The 26111-nt window shown below is 43.6% G+C and overlaps 1 protein-coding gene across 4 annotated transcripts in view; it reads right to left on the bottom strand.

Annotated features, from left to right (window-relative positions):
- The window catches only part of PIP4K2A (phosphatidylinositol-5-phosphate 4-kinase type 2 alpha), a 173134-nt gene that overhangs the window by 13934 nt on the left and 133089 nt on the right, over positions 1-26111 (bottom strand). For all 4 annotated transcript variants that reach the window (XM_028114126.2, XM_028114127.2, XM_028114128.2 and 1 more), the window contains 3 exons: positions 23447-23593; positions 17137-17175; positions 2402-2515 (listed from right to left, as the gene is read on the bottom strand). In XM_028114126.2, coding sequence (XP_027969927.1) covers positions 2402-2515; positions 17137-17175; positions 23447-23593 — 300 coding nt within the window. The remainder of the gene's footprint in view (positions 1-2401; positions 2516-17136; positions 17176-23446; positions 23594-26111) is intronic.

Here is a 26111-nt window from a genome sequence, read left to right as displayed (position 1 = left end):
GATTTCGGTTGCAAAAAGAAAAAACAAAAGCAGATTCTCATGAAAATTCTTTTTGCTACAAAAATAGGTTACTTCTTGAGCTGTAATAAACTCATCTTTTACCTTGCATTAAGTAAAAGAGTTATCCCCACCCCTCACCAAAAAACTGTACTCTAACAGGCCAGTCAGCTAAATTAGAAAGCACAGTGTTAATGAAAAAACAAAACGAGATTAAATTCTAGTCTCATTTATCAAGATCAGATGTCAAGCCACTTCACCATAATTACCTGCTTAAAAATTTAATGATGCTTCTGCATGAATTTCAAAACTAAAGATACTTGTATCAGCCATTGAGAATTTTTTTTTAATGAAAGAATGCTTTATGCCCTGCTTCAATTTCAACAAAACAGCTAAGTGCAAGAGCCCTGCATGGGATTAAACTATCCAAATCCTCTAATCAACGACATTATTAGAGACAACAAGAGGGCTGAGAGGATCCTTATGTAATTCATCTGTAAATTTGAACTGCTTCAGTTACATTATATCTGGAGTCTAAATATCCTAGTGGTACACAGCCAACAGAAAAAGGGAGGGAAACAATTTTTTTTTTTTTTGGCAGATCGCACATAACCCTAAAGGATATTTACCATAATTGCTCAATTGGTATTATTCTCAAGATGAAAGATTTGCTGATTGATAAATAAAAACCCGAAAGTGAGTACGTCTACCTAGAGTACTTAGTTATCAGTTATATCAAGTTGACACCAAAGTATGGGAAATGCTTAATGTTTAACTAATACGTACTGTAACAATAATCACTGGCAACATTGGAAAAAAACGCTTGTTAATGAAAGACTGGAGGAAAAAAGGTTACATGATAAAAGCAAACACTTTCTTCTACTTTTCTTTTTAAGTAGACACTTGTATCCTTCACAAATAAACACTACTTAGGTTCTAATTGAAGTACATACACCAGGTAGGTTAAAAAAAAAAAGTAAACATTTTTTTATGAAAGTAATTCATGACCTAAAAATAGTTATGAACTCACTCGGTCAGTCTGGGTGTCTTTACAATGAAAGAGACGTCAGGACAGGAAAAAGGAAATTGAAACTGCTCTGTCCTCATGGGGGATACATTCAAATGCAAGACACTCATTCTTTGGCTCAAACCATTCTAATTATTTTTATTTAATGACATGAGGAAGAAAACTTTCCACTACAGCCTCTGAGTAGCAGAGCTGTACTGGTGTGGGGGGAACTGTATTTCGGAGTAAAAATATTTTTAAAAAAGTATACCACACTTACACATACAGATGAAGGAAAGGAACAGCTCAGAAAAACTTTGCTCAGTAACTGTCTACATTAGAATTCTCTTTGCAGGGTCTTGTAAACCTAACAAATCTCAAGAAAATCTTTTTTCCCCCCTGAATTAATTTCCAAAGGACTCATAAAAGGAAGTGCGACAAGGCTGTGATGCCTTTAAAATCAACAAAAGGATAGGGAAGAGTGTGTGTGTATATATATATATACATATATATATATATATATTAAAGATTTTATCTATTTGAGAGAGCGAGAAAGAGAGAGAGAGAGAGAGAGGGCACATGAGAGGGGGGAGGGTCAGAGGGAGAAGCAGACTCCCCGCCGAGCAGGGAGCCCGATGCGGGACTCGATCCCGGGACTCCAGGATCATGACCTGAGCCGAAGGCAGATGCTTAACCAACAGAGCCACCCGGGCGCCCCGGGAAGAGTATATTTTTTAATTCTTAAAATAACAGTTAAGCAAAACAGCCTCCCTCAGCCCTCTTTCACACACGGTATTTTGTGTCACAACCATCCCCCATGACGCTGGGGTGGCGACCAGCCTTGGCGCTTTCCCCACATGTAAGCCTTGGTGGCCTGATGACACCACTTTCACAGAGGCTGGTGGAAATGTTAAAGCACCAGGTGACCGGGGCTCTGTTTACTAACACCGAGATGTGGCTTAGACGAAGAAAACCCCAAATTCAAATAGTTAGTAAACATTTGTTTTTGAAACGCTTTGCTGTGTGACAGAATGTCATCGCTCGGCCTCACCCTCCCTCTGGTTGCCGCGGGCAGTCCATGTGAGCAGGCTGCGACCACACAGGCTCCCCACCGACCAGGAATGTGGCAAGCCGAGGGTGGGGACGCCCCGCAGGTGACATCAGGTGCTTTCCTTGGTCTGTCATCTAGAGGAAGGAGCTGCCTGCTGAAGCAGCACACTTCTCTCCTAAACCAGGTCACACAGGAGATGCACCTGTTTAGATGTGATGTTCGTAATGTACAATACGTATTTTTGCCTTGGTTGCAGATTTAAAATGGGCCGTTTAAGAAGCTTCTAAAAATCAAGAGTGGTGACATTTCTACGATGGGGCTGTCCTTGACGCTGATTTTTTTCTTACCTCAACATCCTTTTTCAGTTTTTCCAGGAACACCTTTTTGTTGTTGTCATCAATATAAATCTTTTGGCCCTCATTGATGAAATCATTATCCTTTAAAGTCGGCAGTTCTTTGGCCTAAAGCAGACGACAAAGGGAATGAAAGAAGTTTGAATAAAATCTAAGAAATATATGCCTTCCAACCCTGGAGGTTAAGTTTCCACCCCCGGAAATGGAGTGTGCCTCCCTCACCGCAGGCTTCTTACCCCAGGCAACAAAATGTGAGGTGGCTTGACTACCGCAAGGGGGCACCAGTGAGCTACGACCACTGGGAAGCATTCGCACTAGGAGTGGAGGGTCACCCGTACTCCATATTATGAAGTTTTGTAACAGATTTCATGGCGTAAACCTGACTGCTTTCTGAGATCCACTCTCTTACAAGAAGTCTTCTAAGTATAGAATTTGTATTCTTGGAATTCTTTGTCAGGAACCTTCAATTTTCTTACTGGTACAACCCAACTCCACACCCCTGACACTTTTTGGGTAGCCTTTGCTGGCTTCATGTCACAAATAACAGGTTAGCTTGTCTCAGAAAAGCACCATCCATAATCATATCTAATTTCTCAGTCAGGGAGAATAGGCAGCCAGAGGTTGGTCATCTGTCCCTTCTAAGCCTTCCTGGTCACCACCTCACCAAGAAGAAAATTCGGTTGGCATTTGGACCATGCCAAAGGAAAATGTCTTCTTTTAACATAAAACATACTAAGATGAACAGTTCTATCCTTTACAAATAAACAAGAAGGTGGTGAGCTGGCAACTACACTGTCCTTACGGTGACCGTCACAATGCAAAGTCATGCGTGATGATCGAAACATGGGTCACAAGCAGTAAAAAACTTGAGATTATGCTATAGGATAATATGGGCACATAATTTTGAAAGTGTGCATTCTTTTTTTTAAAAAAGATTTTATTTATTTGAGAGAGAGAAAGAGGGAGAGCGCATGAGAGGGAGGACAGTCAGAGGGAGAAACGGACTTCCTGCCGAGCAGGGAGCCCAATGCAGGACTCGATCCCGAGACTCCAGGTTCATGACCCGAGCTGAAGGCAGTCGCTTAACCGACTGAGCCACCCAGGCGCCCGAAAGTATGCATTATTCTATTTAACTTCGCGCAACCTGCATTCTGGGAGAGTTGAAGACTAATCAAAACTCCTCCCCACTCCTGTCAGCTAATCATAGCTTATTTCTTCCAGCTGAAAGGAATTCAACATAAGACACCATCTTAGTACACCAATGAATGTCTGAATAGCTCTCTTTCCCATAAGTGTGGGCTAAATGAAAAAAAAGAAAATCCAAGGAAAGGACATATTCTCCTTACTGCTCTCCACACTGCCCACCCCCCTCCCCGCCCCCGTTATTCAGAGCAATAAAAGGAAACCCACTGCGGAGATCTACTGAACCACCTTTCAAATGCTTGAACTGCTCACTTTTTCTTCTACGTAAACTATTCACATCTGTCTGTACACACACGTATATGCACATATATTAGGCAATTCCAAATTTGTAGCTCTGCCATTCATTTTAACTTTGCAAAAATTTGAAGTCTTATAATTTTTAAAAAGATTTTATTTATTTGAGAGAGAGTGCACACACGAATGGGGGAGGGGCAGAGGGAGAAGCAGATTCCCCGCTGAGCAGGGAGCCCCATGAGAGGCTCGATCCCAGGACCCTGGGATCGTGACCTTAGCCAAAGGCAGACGCTTAACTGACTGAGCCACCCAGGTGCCCCAGAAGTTTGCAATTTTTAATTTGATAAAACTGCCAAAATAATTATCTTTACAAAGCAGTTATAGCAAAGATCAGAAATCCAAAGATTTGATTCAATTAGTTACCGAATGACAGTCATGTACAGAAATGCAAAAATGAATAGGTCAATATTTCTATTCTAAAGGAGTCTGTGATCTAGCTTGACAGAAAAACAGGAGAGCAAGTAAGTAAAAACAAACAGGCAGCATGAGTATGCAAAACAGATGGATAAATAATACCATTCTTGGGGGAGACTGATCTACTTTCAAATACTTCCATGCTGAGTCAGAGTTTTGAGGAAATAAAAACAATGCAGCTCTTCACAAAAACGACGGAGGCGCCTGGTAGACTGACTCCCTCAATTTTGTCATTAATAATTTAAAAATGTCATAAGTGTGACATAAAAACCCGTACGTGTGAAGACAGCACATTAACTTGAAATGTTTGAGTCAACCACACTCAACTCTCAGGTCCACTTTCAGCACAATTATAAACGTAACGCAGTTTCACAGCGAATGAAATGCAAGGATCTGAATTTTCACAAACCCAGAGGGCAGTGAGAAACACCGCCCCAAATACAAAATTGGAAGTGCCTTAGAAGAAAGGGTTGAAGCCCGATCTCCACACACACACAGACACACACACACACACACGGAGGAGGGGATTCTCCAAGGGGACACCCTGGCTGTTGGTGTCTAACTGTGTGTGTTTGTGTGGGGGGTGACGGCGGCGTGTGTGGGTGGCGGTGGTAGGGATTAAGGTATCGGCCTCAACTCCACAACTCGCTTCATACGTGTAAGAGAAGAAGGGCAGAGGGATTTGGGGTTCTGTGGGAGCAAAGGAAACCTGAAGCCGGGGCTGTCAGAGCAGAGCCGAGGCAGTAAACGACACAGTGGAAAGGCGCTTGTAATTCCAGGCACATTCACGAAGATGCATGCCACTTCGGGTTCACCCCGGCAGGATTACCGCATGTGACAGGGAAAACTTAATCCTAGCTCATAAACCTCTGGGCACCCTCTGCTCTATTACTAAGCTCGCCTGTGAATTTCACAGGCACTAGGGACGCATTTAGATTGGATCAAGTTTTAAAAAGGGCAACCAGATTGGTTAAAAGACGTAAGGGCTTACCAAAAGGCTCAAGAGGCAAAGGCAGATCCTTAGCAGGGCAGCTGCTGTAGGAATCCAACACTGGTCCATGCATACCCACCCCTGAGTGTCTGTGAGGGGCAGAGTGTGTGGGAGCACCACCAGGGTGTTGGAGACGCAAATCCTGACGTTCCGGATCCTGGCTCCGCGCCCTACTTGCCAGGGCCCAGGCCAGGCTTCTGGACCTCTCCAGGCAGGGGCCTCAGGCGCCGGTCGGGGAACACGCCCCGCAGCACCAGCAGCTGTAGGTACTGTGCTAATAGGCATTTCACTTGCATCCATTCATTTAAATGCCTCGTCCTGTTTATTCTTCACAACAATCTTAACTATTACCCTTAGAGTCACACCGGCAAACAAACTGAGTTCAGAGAGATTATGTAGGTTAACTAAGGTCTTAACTCTCACAGGCTGGCAAGCGCAACTAGGTAGCCAGTTCTCACGTGGAGACGGGAACCCAGGCTGCCTGATGCTTCGTCATTCGGCTGCGGTGGGTTGTTCCGAGAATTCCGCCGACACCCGTGTGACACACTTAGCTGGCGAGGGCCGCTTGTTGTCATTGCCACCGTCGATGTGAACTTTCAACGAACTGTATGGATTTAAAGCAGGTTGAGAGACTGCATACAAAACCTTTTCTTGAAAAAAAGAACTTTGTTCTTTTCTACCAAGAGCTAGGTGACACCGATAGTCACATGACAGTGATTCACGCTCAAGAAAACCTTACTGCTTAGCTTTTTAAAAAAATTTTAAATTTTAACTTCCAGTCAACAGAGTGTCATATTAGTTTCAGGTGTACGATAGAGTGATCCAACAATTCTGTACGTCACTCAGTGCTCATCATGGTAGGTGTACGCTTTCCCCCCATCACCTGTTTTCCCCATCCCCTCCATCCGCTAACTATCTGTTTGTTCTCTGTAGTGGAGTCTGTTTCTTGGTTTGTCTTTTTTCTTTTTTATTGCTTAGCTTTTAGAACAATTTCAATACATCCCTCTGATAATGAGAAGTATTTATATTTAAACGCATTTTTTTTTTTAAGTGGAGAAAACTACTAGACTGTGAATTAATGAACTTATGCACTCTCGGTGTACGTGGCCCACAAAGGTGAGGTCTGCAGAGCAGCATGGAAATAACTGCGGGTAGCAATGGAGTCCACCCTTTGCTTTGCAACACTGGATTATCTGCACTTGGGAGAGCTTTGAAAGCCTCGAAGCCACTGGTCTGGTTCTTTAATGGGTGTCTTTCATACCCTTTCTAGTTCAATGCAGAACCAGCCAGAGGGCGGAGGAAACCACCAGAGCTAAAGACATCAGCTCAGAATCGCTTCTTAACTGCGGACTCTCCGAGGCTGGCTCCCAGCCAGCGGTCAGCAACCTTTCTGAAGTGGTAGTAGGTTAAGTCTTTATTTATTCCCTCTGAATTAAGTTCTCCTGGCCAGTTTCGTGGAGACTGGGAGGCTCCGAGTGTGATGGGGGAATTGCAGTACCACACAAGGTGCTTGCTGGGAGGCGATGCCAAGAAAGACGAGCTCTATCACCCTTGCCCATCCCCCCTGCCCTGGGCCAGGACTCCTGCCTGGCGGCCTCTGGGAGCTGCTCCCAGGCCCTAGCCAGCCGAGGGAGGCTGTGTACAACCAAACTCAGAGTAGAGTCCAGGCAGAGTTACTTTCCCTTTGGAATGAGGTAATTCTATTGGGGTGGACTGGATGCAAAATGACATTCACCTCTACTAATGCAACATATAAGCGCACAACGGTAGCCAAAGGCATAAGCAGACACCATTCCCCTTGCCACCTATCCATCGTGTGGATAAAATTAGCAGGATGCATATCCCTCACATTCCTGCGGGGTGATGCCAGACCCCAGGTCCATTTGGCAGGGCCCAGCACGGGACACAGACTGAAGTGTCAGGTTCTGAGCACAAACTGGATCCAAGCTGCTGGGGTTACAGCTCAACTCCTCCGATTATTAGCTGTGCGGCTTTGAGCCAGTTACTTGACCTCTCTGTGACTTGGTTTCCTCTTTAAATAGCAAACAGCACTGCTGTGAGCATTACTTGAGTTCATACGCCTATAAAGCTTAGGGCAGTGCTTCCCACGTGGAGGGTTATATACAAACATCATCGTCAGTGTTATTTGTTGGTCATATTCTCAAGTATGGCTTGTGTAGCCAGAGAAAAACTCATTGCTGATAAATCCAGAGCAAGATTTTTAAAAAGTTTGGCATATTTAACATTTTTATACTAGCTGTGATGTTCTGAACCAGCTGTTTAATCTGTCCCTCACGAGTCTATACCCTTCATTAATAAGAAACATACTATGTAACAATATTGGTCATGGTCAGAAATGGTTTATGTGTAACTCAACACAAATGAACATGACCCTGAGAGTCAGGATATACACCCCACTGTGTCAGAAGATAATGTGTGTGAAGATAACGGTCAGCAACCTTTCTGATGTGGTAGTATAACCACTGAGGATAACCTGAAGATAACCAACACGTGGATATTTTACAGGTATAAATGCTTTTGAATATAAGTAATAACTTATTATGCCCTTGGGTTCAATAAAAGACATAAGTGATCTCTAAGGACAGATTTGGCCAGGGCTTTGAGATTAAAAAAAAGGAAAAAGTATGCAGAACTAACAACGACAAAGTTTAGAACTCTCAGTTTTAGAAATGAACATGTGCTTCTGTGGCCAGAAATTTCAGATCCCGGGAGGGGATTTTTTTTTTTTTTTTTTAAATTCAAGACCTACTGTACACGTGTGTTCTGGTACTTGTTGCCATAAAAGCGATGCCACTATTGTTGTGACATAACCTCTTTATTATGCTAATGCAAATCACTAATTATGTGTCAAGCTGAAATCGAAGGCGACGGGACTCGTGTGCACCTATATAAGCACTAAATATTGGAAATGACGGTTTCAAAACTTGTCATGAACAAGTTGAAACTATGGGAAATTAAAACAGTTGTAATGACTCAGACAAGAAGGCAAAGGGTAGAAAGGAGATTAACAAAACAAAACAAAACAAGGTATTAGAACTGCCCTTCTAATATAAAAATAGTTAGCACTTTTAATAAAAACCTTAAGATTCCAAATTAGTAAAAATTTTGCAGATTCTCTGAAAACAAATCCAAAAATAAATGTTTAGCAAAAGAACTTACATCTTGTTTCAGATGGAAGTTAACCTGTTGGTTATATATAAGTATTTACCTACTTCACTAAGGGCTCTGTGATGTGATATATGACTGCTGTCATGTGCGTGGAGTTTAGTAATACTGCCTATGTTAAGGGCTAGTAAAGCCAGAGAAATGACATAGAAGTCTTATTTTATGAGAATAAAAAATCAAATTATCTCTTAGAGGATTCAGAAAGAATTTTTTAAAAAAATCACAAATACTTGAAATCTGTATTCAGAGTCAAAAACGTACCTTCATATACACAGAATTCAAATGAAAATGATACTAGGTTTTATCATTGTGCTACAATTAAATTATACTAAAAGAGTCTATTGTATTTTATATTGCCACTACCAATAGGAAACTAAAAAATACATGTATACTCAAAATGCACAGAGCCAAAATTTACATAATACAGAGCCACGTTTTATTTTTGTCTGGACGGAAACCCTAACAGGAAAATGGAACGTACTCCTGTCACACTTGTTTAATGCAAACAGGATTTTGGCACCAGAAGGTTTCAATGCAAAGGATAATGCATAGCATAGTTCTCTGTGATTAAAGGACTTGTATATACTTCAGAAAGAAATGAATTTTTGTTCGATGTGCTCATTTGGCAACCCATTTTTAAAGTCTAATTGTAAGCCTTGATGTCAAAGATTGCCGCCTGGTGTCCCTTTGATGGGCTGTATTGTCACACTTAGAGCTGAATACACAACATAAAAACGTACTAATTATTGTCTCATATTGGGGACTGCTTATTTTCCTGATTTATTTGTTATTCCAAGCTCACCTAAATGAAAATTAAAAGAAAGAATAAAACCCCCTTCAGCAGGCTTTCCAAAACACTTCATAAAAATCAGTCTGTGAGGCTGAAAATATACTCTCCAGAAATATTTCTGTGAGGGAGAGAATTTTAGGTAATCCTTACTTTGGAGCTAGGATAAAGATAATTTGATTGAGTAACATCATATATGTGGTATCAATTTTAGGGTAATAAGAGATGTTAGAGATTTATAATAAAATCAGTTCTGCTTCTCAAAACATCCAAGCCACAAATTTGATACACAAAAAGGCAAACTAGTGAATATGGGTAGAGTTCATACAGAAGTAGCAAAGATAACAGGTGCTTTCTCACAAAAAGTGCATGTAACAACCTTCTTTAACTAAGTGGAATGTCTATGCAAGTTCATGCCTTGGAAAATGATCCAACAGCTCATTACTACCTTGTAATTTCCACAGTGAGAGTGGATACATTTGTGACCAGCATCTGCATGTGAAAGGTTCATTTTTACTTTGAACTTGTCTATGTGTAAATGTAGAAAGAGAATATACTTCAACACACTTGTGAAACCGGGCTGCAATTAAGTCGCACAAAATCGGGGAAGCCCCAGTGTTATTTTGCCGCTTAGAACTCTGCTGGGGCGGGCAGTGCCCAGCTGTTGGTTATTTATTTTCCCTAAGATTTTCAAGCTAATATTTAAAATGTGAAATATGCTGCTTTTCAAATATTGTCATACTTTCCAAAATGTAATGGCCCTTTAACTCTAAGTGGTCAGTATCAATGGGGACAGTTTGGTTTTCCTCCACGGGCTGTGACGTCACAGTTACCCTGCATGCAGGACCCACAAAATAGGTTGTTACGATCTGACTGGAAGATTCTGTTGTACGGATGCTGATGTTGATAAGAAACCTCAGAGTCTGAAAACTTAAGAAATTAGCAAGTACTATATGGTTTCTGGTTTAATACTAACCTGGTGAACATCACAATTTTATTATTTTATTTTAGTCTTACTTTTTTTAGAGAGGGGATGGGGGTGGAGAGAGAATCTTTAGCAGACTTCCTGCCCAGCACAGAGCCTGACGCCGGGTTCGATCTCCCCACCGTGAGATCATGACCTGAGCTGAAATCAAGAGTCCGACGTTTAACCGACTGAGCCACCCAGGCGCCCCCACAATTTTATTATTTTAAAAAGCATGCATCTGCAGCCCCTTGGCTTAAATTCAGGCCGCATTCTAAATTTTGAAGTTTTCTTTCCACCCCGACTCTTTCTGGAACCAACTGAATAAGAGTTGTCGGCTTAAAAAACAAAAAATCCCCATATCTAACAGCACTGCTCCTTGTGTGCTTGGGGTGGATACCAGGGGTTGACTTCATCCCAGAGACATAAAAATGAACTGAAGGCAACTGAGAGTTTCCACGCCACTGGAAGCCAGACGGGTTTGAGGGCTTTAATGCTGTCGCCTGGGAGGTGCTCCCAAGAGCCACTGCATGTTACCCCCTCTTTTTCATGTGCCACTCTTAGCAAATTCCAAATGAGTTGAATCTTAAAAACTCCACTTCCCAGACTAACCCCTATGGTTTACATTATAGGGTTCTTAAGGCTTGCCCCGACATCCGTTGATATGACAGTTCCAAACATTCTTCCCAGGAGTCTTCGCAATCACCTTTGCCCACACCTGGAACAGACAGGATTTGAGTGACTGTCAAGTCCAGGACTTCTCAAAGTCCAGTCCCCTGCTGGTCTGCACCTCCGCAGGAGGGAAGAGCTTTGTTTGAAACAAGAGAGACTGACGCTCAAGCAGGAGAACCAGTGATACAATCACGTCTTTTCATCTTATGAAGGATGACAAGGTGAAATGATTTATCCCCAACCCCCGACCTTCCACTGAGGCCAGAGCAGGGGCTGGGACTCTGCTCCACGACTGCTGTTTGGGGCCCCTCCCCGAGAAGCCCCCTTTATAAAACAGCTCTGGGCCACGAGGCAGATGTTACCCGCGTTGCCTTTAACTTAAGGTCTGAGGAACAGGCCCTGCTTCTGCCCCGACGGGAGGCTATTCCTTGCACTGTGGGGGCTGGAATCGGCGTTTCTAGCGCTGGCTGGCAAAGGGAAGTGATTCGCTTCCATCTGGGAAGAAACGGGATTTTACAGAAGAAGGTTCAAGCATGAGTTGAGTTTGGGGCGTAAAAGCTGCGATCACCTCGTTTTTAACTGATCATCAGCTGACGGCGGGAAGATTCCCGGGGGGGGGGGGCGGGGACAGGACACGCCGCTGTGCTTGTGTCCCTTATTGTCCCAGCAGCTTTGTCACCTTGCCTTTAACTGCATCCCAAAGAGCCCGCGAGAGGGCTTCATTAATTGCAATTTGTTACCATTTAAAGATCACAAAAGAAATGCTGAAAACTGGTTTGGGAAAGCACTTCTCGATGTAAGGGTATTAATGATCAATTCTCCCGACCTTCGCTCCGTAATAGGTAAAATGTCCGAGACGGTGACAGTCACTTAATTGCTAGTGCAATTCACAATGCCTAAGAACGGACAAGGCGGCTTTCTGCGGCTCACTAGCCACGCGTCAACAACGATCATCGCCGACAGTCACACAAACGCCGAGCCCACGGCAGCTGTTTCCTGTCACGTGGCTCCCACGCGTCAACAACGATCATCGCCGACAGTCACACAAACGCCGAGCCCGCGGCAGCTGTTTCCTGTCACGTGGCTCCCACGCGTCAACAACGATCATCGCCAACAGTCACACAAACGCCGGTCCCGCGGCAGCTGTTTCCTGTCACGTGGCTCCCACGCGTCAACGATTATCGCCGACAGTCACACAAACGCCGATTCTGCTGCAGCTGTTTCCTGTCACGTGGCTCCCAAGGAGCAGCTTAGATGTTAAAAGGAATCTTCGTCTAGTGACCCAGTGAGTCCATTACACAGGCTCTGCTTTACCTCATAAAATCAGACACGAGTTTTGAGGAGAAGTGTGCAGAACGATGAACAAAATGCGTATTTGTGTAACTCCCCAGGACTGTCTCTCTCGAGAACCTGGAATCTTTAAAGAGTCAGGTCAAATCCCCCAGAAATCAAGTGAGTCTGGTTATGTTTTCTTTTACTTCCCGGGGCTCCCTGCTGCGTCGCTTGCTTGCTGGCGGCATGCTAAGACTCCTTTGTAAAAAGCAGCCTGCTCAGCTATAATTACTAATTTGATGTCACAGTGGAATCGCGGCGCAGCTGTGGAAAGATCGACCACCAGGGAGATTCGCGTTTCTCTGTCTCATTTGGAGGCGGCTAAACTGCTGGAGCCATGAATGGAAGATGCCCTTCCATTAAAAAGGAAAGAATTAAGGAATAAAACAAGTCATAGCAGCTGTCAGAATTTGACAATGGTTTTAAAAATGAAAAAAAAAAAAACACTTTTTTTTTTTAATTCAAGACCTCTGTACATGTGTGTTCTGGTACTTGTTGCCATAAAAGTGATGCCACTATTGTTGCGACATAACCTCTTTATTATGCTAATGCAAGTCACACTAATTATGTGTCAAGCTGAAATCGAAGGGGACGGGACTCGTGTGCACCTATATAAGCACTAAATATTTGAAATGACGGTTTCAAAACTTGTCATGAACAAGTTGAAAGTATGGGAAATTAAAACAGTTGTAATGACTCAGACGAAAGGAAGATTCACAATTGAGATGACTAATTAAGCCATGTCAGTGGAGATTCTTTATGAAAATTATCCTTTGCACCATGACAATCATTTCTTACAGAACACAGTTGCCCAGGGATAGCAATGAAAAGATTCTTGGCAGATCGTGGGATTTCATTCATAAAAGGCGAAAATGTAGAAAATAAGTATTTTTAGCCTTAAGAGTGATTGTTTTGATAACATTTATGGTTTTATTGGTGAGGACAAAGAATAGCATGCTTTCTTGGAAGAGGAAAAATGTTAACTGCTCATGGAAAGAACACCTGAAAATTGACAGAAAGAGAAAGGCAAAGATATTTTTTGGAACTTAAAAAACCCCAATGTTTTTAAGAGTTCAGCACCATTATATACATTTCATTTATTTTTACGTATTACAGTTTAGTGACTGTTACCTCAGTTGCGGTCAGATTATAAACAAACTGCCTATCAGAGCCATGATGCCCTCCTACCCACGCAGGCAGGCGGAGTCTCCATCGATTACACATTCTAATGACTTTTACTTCCTCATCTATGAGGTATTTCCTCTTGGCCCTGCCCCACGAGCACCTCTAAACTAGAAGGGCAGGTGGGTGGCCTTTTGGAGCGGCTCCTTCTGGAAGCAGAGCTATCACGAGCCTTGAGCTCCAAAGGAAGCAGAGAGCACTGGATTCTTCCTCAGGGCAATGGCGTAGATGACTTTAATGTTTACCCGGTGTAAGATACAGTGACGTCGACTGTAGTTACAAACATGCCGAAAACCTCAAATGGAGGAAATGTGAATTGGCTGTTTTGCCAACACGGTAGGAAAAGAAACGATTTATTTCACGACTTTTGAAAATTTTTAAATCAAGACTCAGAATGAACGGCTCTCGTACCATATTTAACTCCAAAACATTGTTTTTGTCAATGCAGGGAATGCTTCATGATTCACGGTATTGCTATGAATTTTTGGTAACAGGCCCTTTAAAAAAAGGAGATTGAGAAGTGCCAGTCATTCAGAGGGTAACAGCACCGTGGTCAGAAACGTGAGCCCTGGGCTGGAAGCCTGACTCCATCACGTCCTAAGTGGGGGGCTCTGGACAGGTTACCAAACCTGTCTGTGAAGTAACCTCATTTACTCAAAGGAAGTAATAATGGCTCCAACCTCGTAAGATGTTTGGAAGGATGACATGACTTGATTCACGTAAAATGTAAAACACTGGCACGTAGTATACACTCAACAAATGTCAGATATTACTATTGACCTTTCTAAATCCCAAGACATCACAATTAACAGTAAAAAAAAAAAAACAAACCCAGATGAAGGTAAGGTTTCACCTCTGCCACTGACTATGTGAAAGAGCATGGGAACTGAAGCTCATGGGTCTCCCATCTGTCACGGTGTGAGGTGGGGAAGGTCCTTCCCATTGCTGACTTCTCTAAGCCCACCTCCAGGGGAGATGTTTTGAGGAACAATTCAGTACAGGATAAAAGCATCCTCAGTAGACTCCTCAGAAAAGTGGGTTTCTATTAGACAAATTCTATAATTTCATTCTTTGCACAGAAACCTATACCCACAAAGGGCTCAGCATTTTTGGTGAGGCGGGCAGTGGAAATGGGGTGGATGCCATGGGTTTCTGGAAAGTGTGTGGTCCTACAGGCAGAGCAGTGGGGGGAGGGATAGGCAACTGGATGGTCTGCTTCTGATGAAATAGTACAGCCTCAAGGATGTCAAATATTTGTGGCTTTCCTTCATACATGGACTCACTTTATGATTTCGGCTTCAGTAGCAACCACCCCATGGCCTCTGTCTTTCTTGGCACTGTTTATTGTCAGAGTGGACCATGCCCCGGGTGATCAAACCTGAAATAATGAAAATGAACAGAGTGGGGGGAAAAGGGTGGGGTCTACCAGCAATAGTCTCGAGGGACTTGGGAACAAAGTAAACACAGAGCCACCAGCGTGGAGTAGTGAATGTCATCACTACCATAGTTCTTACTCAGGGGCTGGCTTCTTGTTATGATGCCGAAAAGTCTGTGTGGCTCCTCAAACAATCCAGATATTTTCTCCTAGGAGAAAATCCCAATCCTACTAAACCTCTGAGTTTCTCAGGGACTAAAACCTAAATACCCGCTAGGGTCTTGGGCACTTGGACGAAATGTTTAGTCATAGAAACATGGAAGCCAGCAGTCCATTGTTTCTGCTTCTTTTGGCCAAAGCTGGTGCCTTCAGGGTGATTTATGTGGAGATCAGAAGTGGAAAAATATATTCACTAGTGCATAGTAAGAATACAAACGGTCAGAGAAGAATCTGCCATTTCCTTTTCCGTTCCTCACTTCGTCCCCCACTGTGACCCGGCTTCTGCTCCACCCACTGCCATGGACAAGGTCACCGGAGAGTTCCCTGGTGGTAAGTCCATTGGATAATTCTCAGTCCTCATCCTACCTGGCCTTGCAGAAGTATCTGATTCTGGGACAGTTCTCTTCCTCTGGTCTCTAGGATACAACTAGAGGGCAAGTCTCCGAAGACCAGGGGCATTTTTCAAGGCAGTATTTCTCACAATGCTTGGAGAAATGCTTGCTCACAAGAGATACTCCCTAAATGTCTGAACAGATGACCCAAACTTTCCTGGCTCGTCTGCTCATCTCCTGTCTCTTTGGCTGATCCTCTGCAGGACTGTCTCCTTTCACCCACTCCTTAAATGATGAAGTTCTTCTGGGCTGGTTCTGGACATACTTCTCTTCTATTCCGTACACTCATCCTGGGTGGCCTCAGCTACCTCCCTGTCTTGGCTGCTCATCCTTCCTGTGAGGTTTTCCAAGCCCTTTTTTCCCCAGCTGAAACTTCCCTGGAGCCTCTCGTGTCTACTGACCACCTCTGTTCTAGGGCGTCCTTCCGCTCGGCTCTCTCTTTTAGTGGAACCAACACACTCCCGCTGTCTGAACCAGACCCACGGGAGTCCTCCTGAACCCCACCCTCCCTCCACACACACACTCCCTGGCACTGTTTGCCTCCCACATCAAACCTCTGGCTTCTGTGGCTTCTTCCTAAATCTCCCTATAACCTTTCCTCCCTTCCACCATCCCAGCTCCGGCTACCACTCTATCAGAGCTATTCCAACAGCCTTTCCAAGTGGTGCAGCTTATGTCACCCTTCAGCTAAAGCGCCGGGTGCCCCGCTCTGTCCCCCTGCCCCCACTGAGTCAGTGCTACATGCTCCCTGTTAAACCGCTTATCACATGATAACTGTCATTTCCTATTTTAATGTCTGTGTTGCCTGCTAGGTGCTTATTTTAGCCGCTGAAGCTAGGATAGTAGCCATGAAAAAATTCACAAATGCTTCTGAATGAGTAAAGAAAAGTAGATTCCCAAAATGTAAAATTCAAATCAAGACAGGATGAGAACATTCTAAAATCGTAATTTAAAATCCTGAGCCCCGCTTTCAACGGTTTGGTCAAAAAACTTCCCCAGGTGACGAGGGGGGGTAACTGAGTGTATAGAGGTACCTTTCGTATAAGCAAATGTCGATTTGGGTCAGTTTCGATTGCCACACAGAAAGCTACTTCCCAAACTCTTAAACTGATTCAAGTCGAATCTGTCTATAGTCTTGCATAATAAACCAAACGTGGTTCAAATATTACCTGCTGTCCAGTGACTCAGGAAAATATAAGATATAATCTCCACATCCCTAATTCTTTAAGTCAAAAGCACTCTAATCCTATCTTAGAGCTGGAAAGGAGTCTGAAGCTCATCTGAGCCAACCTTTTCCAGGTGAAACTGAAGCTCAACGCGCTCATTTTACAGGGGACCAACCAGGGCTCAGAGAGGCGTGGAAAGGACTGGAGCTCCCAGCCGCCAGTCAGGGGGAGAGGGGGGGTTAGGACCCTGGCTACTGGGCTGTAGCTGCATCTGGATCCTAAGTAACCACACAGATGGCTGTGCTTTCAGGGCTATGTTGCAAATGAACCATTTCTTTCAGCCACACTTAGAACTAACAGAACTACTTCATTGCCCAACAAAGAGTGTGGGGCAGCTAATCTGAGGAAGACAGCGGAGGCAGGAGACTTCTCAGGTCAGTGACGTGCTTCTCACTGGCATGGTGGAGGGGAGACGGAAGAATCGCAGTGGAAGGCAGGAGAGAAAGAGTGGATGTAAGGAGGGGACGGCGGTGGGAATATCAGGGTACTCACCTTTTCCTTGTCGCTGGCTTCTCTAGCCACTGTAGAGCCCTGAAACACAAAGACCGTCATGAAAACACGCACATGGGAGGCATCAGGCTTCACACCTGTAAGAGATGCAAGTGTGCCCGGCCAGAGCGCAGAAATAAACGAGCACCCACTCCGCTCTGGAGCCGCGCCCTGAGTGAGCTCTGTCCCCTCCCTGGTCACAACTCCGCCCCGTGGGCACTCCCCACTCTGTAGACATTCCTACCGGCTCGTCTCCAACCCTCTCCCTAGCTTGTCACCTGAGCTGGATTCTCCCTGGTTCTTGTCCCCCTGCTGGAAATGAGAAAACCTGACAATCACTTGAACAGTAACATTTTTTTTAAACGATTTTTTTTTTTTTAAAGAGAGAGAACATGAAATGGGCGGGGGAAGGGCAGAGGGAGAGGGAGAGAGAGAATCTTAAGCAGGCTCCACACCCAGCACAGAGCCTGAACAGGGGCTTGATCTCACGACCCTGAGATCATGACCTGAGCCGAAACCAAGAGTCAGACGCTTAACCGACTGAGCCACCCAGGCGCCCTTTGAATGATAACTTATTAACGCCAGATCAAAACCATGCTCTGGGGGCACCTGGGTGGTTCAGTCTGTTAAGCAGCTGCCTTCAGCTCGGGTCGTGATCCTGGGGTCTTAGGATCAAGCCCCACATCTGGCTCCCTGCTCAGCAGAGAACCTGTTTCTCCCTCTCCATCTGCCTGCCACTCTGCCTACTTGTGCTCTCTCTCTCTCTCTCTGTCTAATAAATAAATAAAATCTTAAAAACAAAACAAAACAAAAAAAAACAAAAAACCATGCTCTGCTTCTTGCCTCGATTGCCAGAAATGGTTGGTCTTACATCTTCAAAGGTGGTGTGGGCTACTCATGGCTGCAGTAGCCACTGGGGCATTAAATGCCTCCTTTCCCACGTTACGTCTTCCACATGTGGGCCCATCCTAGCCCCTCCGCCTGCCCTTCGCCCCTGTTTCAGAGTTACTGATGGACATGTTGTCCTCACTACTCTGAGTAAGACCCTGTGGATCCTTCCTGTCCCCCTTCACTCTGGGAATCCCTTCACACATATTTACTTGCACCCCCTTTGTGCCAGGCCCTAGGCTGAGCATAAAGGTATCAAGGGAAAGAAAAGACAGTTCTTGATCTCTGCAATTCTACTCTGCTGCACTGGTTTGCAAAGCCACGCCTCAGAGCTCTGGGGCTGTCCGAGAAGACCCAAGCCCACCCAGATGCCAACGGGGGCGTGCGGTAGAGCTCAAGAAGAGAAACTTCCCCTTGTTTGTGGAAGATGTTAACGCAAAAGAAAAGCTAGCTTGCAGATGGCCAGTGAATTCCTAGCGATGTCAATACAACAAGAACAATTTCTTCGTGCTCCTCAGGGGACTGCTGCAGTATCTCACACAGCAATGCCTGGCATTTCCCAAGTAAATGGTTGGACAAGGATCACGACCACTTCACTGCTCTCCCTTCCCCCGTGGCACTGGCCACCCAGGCAAGGCCAGGTCAGCAGTGACGCGCTTCTCCGACCACCTCTTATATGGGCGTTTATTGCCCTGGAAGCCATGCATTAGAGGATTGTGGAGAGTCCCCCTCCCCCGCCCCGGATCAAAGCTACATCCCAGGTGGTCAGCATTCCCAGGTCGGCGGACGTCGGAGAAGCTGCTATCAGCCCATGGGAAATGCTCCGAGTTTCTGGGGGAGCATTCCCAGGTCGGCGGACGTCGGAGAAGCTGCTATCAGCCCGTGGGAAATGCTCCGAGTTTCTGGGGGAGCATCGGAGGAGCACAAAGCTGACCCACGAAATGATGAGGGACAATGTGAATTGTTTGTGAAGGAAAACGTGTGGTCCCGCTGCACAAACCCAGCAGCTACCACTTGTAATGGTCCGTTTTCCTGTTTTTTTTTTTTTTTTTTTTTTTTAGGGATTCTTGAATACAGACCACAAAGAGCTTCCTTTACACACTGATTTCTAACAAAGAATGTTCCCAAATTAAAAAAAAAAAAAAACACGGGATATTTGCAATATTTGAGCACTGTCTATGCTCCTGGTCAGAGGAAGAAACTACTTATTCCTCTTTGTATCTTTAGCCGAGTTCCTGGTCTGTGTATGTGTGTGTGTGTCTTCCCTCCTGCAGTAAAATTTACCCTGCTTCTGATTCTTGGTGAAGCTTCATCTCTATGTAAATGCAGATCATTAGCCTGGGGGAGGGGAGGAACTCACCCAAATTTAAATGAATTCAAAATAAAAACTCAAACAGAAGTAGAAAATAAGGTTAGTAAGTCAAGGCCAAGAGTTTGAGCCATGAAATGATGCCAGATGTCCAGGTTCCATCACAACCGAAAGTACTGGCAAGAAGAGAATTTATTCTACAAGCTAAAAAAGGGAGATGAAATTAAGGAAGTCTGAGGCAAATTAAAACTATAATATCCAGTCTAGAAGTATAATTTACATCAAGATATGTTTACTAGATGCTTCCTTGAACGAGGCACTATCTTAGGGGAATAGAAAAATAAAATGGACCAAAAATTTGCCCTTAAGGCACTTACTAGTAGGATGGATGAGTCACAACCAAAATTCACTGGCCAATTCCCATATGCTACACATTATGCCGGACATGACAGACGTGCGTGTGTGTGTGTGCACGTGCGCATGTGTAATCAAACCCTCATAACAACCCAGCAAAGGTAGGTATAATTATAACTGTTTTACAGATGAAGAAACGGAGATTCAATAAAAGTTCAGCAACCCACGCATAGCTAACAAATGATAAAACCAGGACAGGAGGCTTCAGAGGTCACTCTGGCTTATTCTATAGGGGAGTCAGACCCATGAACAAAGTTCCGTAATGCTCCACAGTGTCCTTCCTCTAGGCAGCACTGCAAAGGTTGCTGAGTGAGAGAGATGATCCAAGAGCCCTGGAGAGTGGCTGGGATTTCCACCAGGGCCATTCCGGGCGACAAAACTGCCTCAACTTGGAGGCAGAACAGAGCAAGGCTGTATTTGGGAAGCTTATACAGTTTATCTGAACTCCAGAGGGTAGAAGATAAGCCTAAACCATTTTCCCTCCCTTAGACTAGCATTTCTCAAAGTGTGCTCAGCATCCTGGGGTCCCAAGACCCTTTCAGGGCTCTGCAAAGTCAAAACCATCTTTCTAATAATATTGAGACAAGATCGGCTTTTTTCACTGTCCTGATATTTGCATGGATGTTACAAAAACAATCGTGGGCAAAACTGTTGGCAGCTTAGCACAAATCCAGTGGCACCGAACGGTACTAATAGAGTTTGTCATAAAATACATACAAAATATACATTATATATATGTCTAAAAATGTCCTTGATGAAGCAATGAAATTAGCAAATCTTGACCATGGAGTACACATTTCTTCAATATTCTTTGTGGGAATATGTATAAAACACTTCTGTTTGTGAAGAAGGAATGTTTTAAGAAGTCATTTTTGTGATGATTTGAGTTACAAGCTCAACTAGCTGCTTTTTTCATTAAAACATTTTTACCTGAAAGAACAATGGCAATCTCTTTATTCAGATCCGGGCGTTTGGTAGATACTTGCTCAAAGAATAAAGCTGTGGGGCTCAGCTGCATGCTGGCGTTTCACCAAAAACAACGCACAGGGCTTGTTGCCAATGGTAAAATTTGAGCTTTGAAGTGGAAATCAGAGTTTTAAAAAACTTGTATCCACCACCATGAGCATGACAGCTTCTCAATACTTAAAGACTTCTCTTATGAGACTTGTGGTGAGGTTAATGTGACTTCTCGATATTGCATAATGAGTCAATATTTGGAAGACCCCGTAACTCAGTGACTGCATCTGTTTCAAATGATCAAAACATGCAAACAGACCAGTGGGTTTTAATGAAACCAATACAGCAAGTTCACTGATGTGATTTCTGATCCCACATTGTAAATATGCTTTGAGAAATTACCTTTTGTCAGGTTTTGGTAGAATATCAAAGAACAGTATCCACAAATATCTGAAAAAGTTACTAAAACACCCACCCTCCCATTTTCCAACTATGTATCTGTGTTAAGGTCTGACTTTCTTCATACACGTCAATCAAGTAACATTGCAACAGACAGCACAACCAGATAGGACATTCCAACTATTTCATATTAAATCAGATATTAGGGAGATTTGCAAAAATGTAAAGGAAAAAGAAAAGGTCACCTGTCTCAATTTTTTGATTTGCAAGATACAGCTATTTTTCATGAAAATATGCTAACATGTAATGGTTTTTTTAAATTATAAATAAAGTAAGCATTTAAAAATTTCTTATTTTAATCTCTAACATTGTAAATAGCAGTATATACAACCCGAAAGCTTTTGACAGTCCTCTTTTTAAAAAATTTTAATTTCATTATAATCAGCATACAATGTCATATTAGTTTCAGGTGTACAATATAGTGATTCAACAATTCTATAGATTACTTAGTGCTCATCGTAAGTGTGCTCCTAATCCTCATCACCTGTTTCAGCCACCCCCTTCCTCCTCCCCTCTGATAACCGTCAGTTTGTCTCTATACTTAAGAGTCTGGGGTTTTTTTGGTCTCTTTTTAAATTTGTTCATTTGTTTTGTTTTTTAAATTCCACATGAGTGAAATGATATGGTATTTGTCTTTCTCTGACTGACTGACTTCACCTAGCTACCCTCTAAATCCATCCACAGTGTTATAAATGGCAAGAGTTCATTCCTTTTAATGGCTGCATAATATTCCATTGTATATGTATACCACATCTTCTTTATCCATTCACCTATCAAAGGACACTTGGGTTGCTTCCATAATTTGGCTATTGTAAATAATGCTGCAATAAACATAGGGGCGTGTATGTCTTTTCAAATTAGTGTCTTTGTATTCTTTGGGTAAATACCCAGTAGTGGAATTACTAGATCATATGGCAATTCTATTTTTAATTTTTTGAGGAACTTCCATACTGTTTTCCACAGTGGCTGTACTGGGGGTCCTCTTTTAAGAGTGAAGGAGTCTGAGATCAAAAAATTTGAGATCTACTGGCAAAGACCAAAGGGTGGCAATCTTTTTCTGAATGGGTCAGCTGGTAAATGTTTTAGACTTTGTGGTTCAGAACAGTCTCTGTGGCTCAGTTGGTTGGGCAGCTGCCTTAGGCTCAGGTCATGATCCCGGGGTCCTGGGATCGAGTCCCACATCGGGCTTCCCTTGCTCTGTGGGGAGCCTGCTTCTCTCTCTCCCTCTACCTGCCACTCCCCCTGCTTGTGCTCTCTCTCTCTCTCTGTCAAATAAAGAAATAAAATCTTTAAAAAAAGAACAGTCTCTGTGGTAGTATTCAACTCTGCCATTATAGTACAAAAGCAACCACACGTGATGCAGAAACACTGGCCACGGCAGTGTTCCAATAAAACTTTATTTACAGGGCGCCTGGGTGGCTCAGTTGGTCAAGCAACTGCCTTCGGCTCAGGTCATGATCCTGGAGTCCCGGGATCGAGCCCCGCATCGGGCTCCCTGCTCAGCGGGGAGTCTGCTTCTCCCTCTGACCCTCCCCCCTCTCATGTGCTCTCTTGCTCTCTCTCTCTCTCTCAAATAAATAAATAAATAAATAAAATCTTTAAAAAAAAAAAAAACAAACAACTTTATTTACAAAAATGGCCAAGCTGGATTTGCCATGCAGGCAGGTCACAGATTGCCAGCTCCCAACTTGGACATCCTCCCCCAAAGTCAGTGATCCAAAGAGTCAGCTCACCTCACTCCCCTCAGAATTCCCGTGGCGTGCCTCTCACCCAAGGTCTTTGTAATAGCCGGTCTCAGGGCCTGTGTCTTCTGCCAGGAATGCCCTTCCCTCAGCTCGTGCTCTCTTCCTTTGGGTCTGCTGCAATGTCATCTTTCCAGTGAAACCTTCCCCGACACCCTGTTTAAGCTGTATCCCTCCCCCATTCTTCCCCATCTTTACTTCTATCCATAGCACTTACCACTTCTTACTATGCTATAGGATTTACTCGCTACTTTTACTTATTGTCTGTCTGTAACCACCACAATGTCAGCTCCTTGAGCACAGGTCTGGTCCATTTTGTTCATCGAGCTGGTGTTCAATAAATAACTCCTTGAAAATCAGACGTGATTCCTCCTAACATGTGCAAAAGTCTTCTGGTAAAGCCAGCAAGCGATCCTTGCTTCACTTGCAGGCGAGCACTGCTAGTTTAGTTGCCTGGCGGCTTTAAGCTCTGAGCACCTCCTAAGTGTTTAGCATGATCAATTACAACATTTGTCTACTTAATAAACATGAACAAAAATCTCACCTTTAAGTCGTATTTCCTATATACAGATAAACGGTGGCTGAACACATTTCTTGTAACAATCACGTAGATTTCAACTCCATCGACATTAAGCCGGTACATGCCCAAGAACTGGGGAAGAAGGGTGATCCCATGACATTCTACTATATACTGCACAGGAGAGAGGAAAAGGAACACATTATGTAATCAAAATGTGCTCATTCAGATGTAAAATACAACTCTTCTACCTTTGTGTTTAGACAAAGTGAAACCCTCCAACTACTAAGGTCCTATTTATAGAAAATGACCGTGTTTATACTGCCTGACCAGGATCTGAGATCACCATGTATACATAGATAAGAAAACTCAACTTATTCTCCAAAGAGATATTTTTTCCTAACATCCCAAACTAATTTGTAAAGTCAAAACTTGGATATAACAGTGTTAGATGAGGGGGCAAGTGATTGGTCCATTTGCTAATTCCTCTAAAGGGAAATCACACCCTACCGAGGGCCTCCCCCTTCCTTCCCAGAAGCCTGGGGTGATGACTCTGTGAGGTTGAGGGAGAGTCACTTGGCCGCCAAGATCAGCTCTTTTAACAGTGTTGTGAAAGTATAGCATTGAAGCTGTGATTAAAGAGGAAACTGTGGAGAGAGCTGAGTGTTAGACGCTGGGACAGTCATCTCTAGTCCTAGCTTTTGTTTCTCACCCACCACACTAATGCGCTGAGCCACTGTGCCCACCAGAGCAGCAGCATGAAGGGAAGGTGCCGTGCTACCCCAAGAGTACTTGCTCCTGCTCTCCGGACAGACGGAGGTACTCTGGCCCCCATGTTGGATTTCATCAAGGCCGCTGTACAAGTTCCAGCTTTGACACCATTTCTGATAACAGTTGCAAAAACACAACATGAGTCTCAAGGTATTGGTGACCATCCTCTAAAGGGCCACAAGGGGGAGACACATCTCCTTTGAAAGCTGATATTTTTAAAATGGGTCCCACGGCACTCTCCAAAGGAAAGTTGGGTTTTCCTTTCTTTAAAATGAAAGGGGAAAGGATATTTCAAAAGAGCTCTTTTTTTTGTCCTCGACAGGTGTGTGAAACGTCTAGGATAATGAATAGCATGAGTAGCATGATTTCAAAATTGTAAAAATTGTTTAAATCATACACGTTGTGCATATTTATAGGGAGAAGCCTGGAAGAATGGTCACCAAGTGGTAATGGTAGAATTTGGGGTAACTTTGCTTTCTCCCCCCTCTTTTTGTAAATTATGCTGCCTGAATTTTTCCATTTTACAATGAGCATTTTAGAAAAATAAAAATAAAATGCCCTTTCAAACTTTTTAGTGGCAAGCACTGTCAATAATCAACTCTGATACTATTTAACCATCTTAAAGGTCAAAAAAAGCCTTTAGTGTTTGTCATTAAAGACGAACAGCATCAGTACATGAGTTTGATATTTGTCACCCAGAGTGTTGGCAGGTTTTAAAGATGCTCTTGCTCTTTTCTATCATACTGACCACAACTGAGCTACACATTTAATTTGATATATTTCCTGAGTAGAGTTTCACCTCAATTGTTCTTCCTTTGAAGTCAGATCAGTGGAACATTTTCTATTTCTCTCCTTTCGAAAAAACAGTAAATTAACATGAGGTTTGCAAATACAAAATGGGCGGTTGGTTGAAAACAAAACTTCACACATCTGATCTAAAGAAATAAAAAGGGCTGTTGTCCCTCACCTCTGAAGAAAGATGGTTGGGTGAGCCTTAAAAACATGGAGACTACGGGGGTCTACACTGTGTGAGCACGGTAGAAGGAATGTAGGTTTGTGAGCTGGAAAGAATGCATATGCACCCCAGTGCCTCCATTTACCAGCTGTGGGATCTTGGGCAAGTTACTAGATCACTCTTCATTTTAGTTTCATTTTCTGGAAAATGAGCACCATAATTCCTACCAGCAAGGAAAGTTGTTGTGAGGATTAGTATGTCAAAATACTTCACACCATGCCTGCGCACCGTACTACATCATCCTTCCTCCCTCTGCAGAGGACAGTGATAATAGTTAACAATTATTTTCATTCAAAACTCTCAAAGAAACTTCAGTGTTACATGCATCTGCTTGGTCCTCCGAACTCAGAAACGCGGACTAGCGTCCACTCCGAGGCAGGCTCTGTGTAGGTATTTTGGAGGCTCATAGGACATGCATGTCTGTCCCCTCCTCCGGGGGTGGGGGGTACACCGCTGCTCAACCCCCCCTTTGTGCTCGGATTATTCTCATCTTGGCCTATCTTTTACAAGTCCTGGCAGCAGGGTAAGTCTTTTTGATCAAAATCTCTGTACCAAGCCACAGAGCGCCTTGGAACAGAGTAGATACTATTATTCAGGTAATGAAAATGATAAAGAAACTTTCTGCACCCTATACAGGAAATCATCGACAAGGTTTTTTTTCTCCCCACAGAAAAACACCCACGTGGATTACATTCTACAACTCCCCTATCTTTAAGACTAAATAAATTACTGCAAATAAAAATGAGATCAATTTAATCTGCATCTCCAAGTTTCTACATGTGCTGCTTCTCAAAGGCCTGGCTCATCGATGAGGCTCTTCGACGAACACCTTGAAAAGTACAGATTTAATAGACTTAAGCTCCTGTGTTTATAAATATGGACCAGACCACAACCTATATTCAAGCG

The sequence above is a fragment of the Eumetopias jubatus genome, unplaced genomic scaffold (genome assembly GCF_037043125.1).
Source record: "Eumetopias jubatus isolate StellerSeaLion01/CBP00866 unplaced genomic scaffold, mEumJub1_p1.0 scaffold_8, whole genome shotgun sequence".
NCBI classification, from domain to species: Eukaryota; Metazoa; Chordata; class Mammalia; order Carnivora; family Otariidae; genus Eumetopias; species Eumetopias jubatus.
Note: the sequence above shows the minus strand (reverse complement) of the source record. Positions and strands in the feature narration are given on the sequence as shown.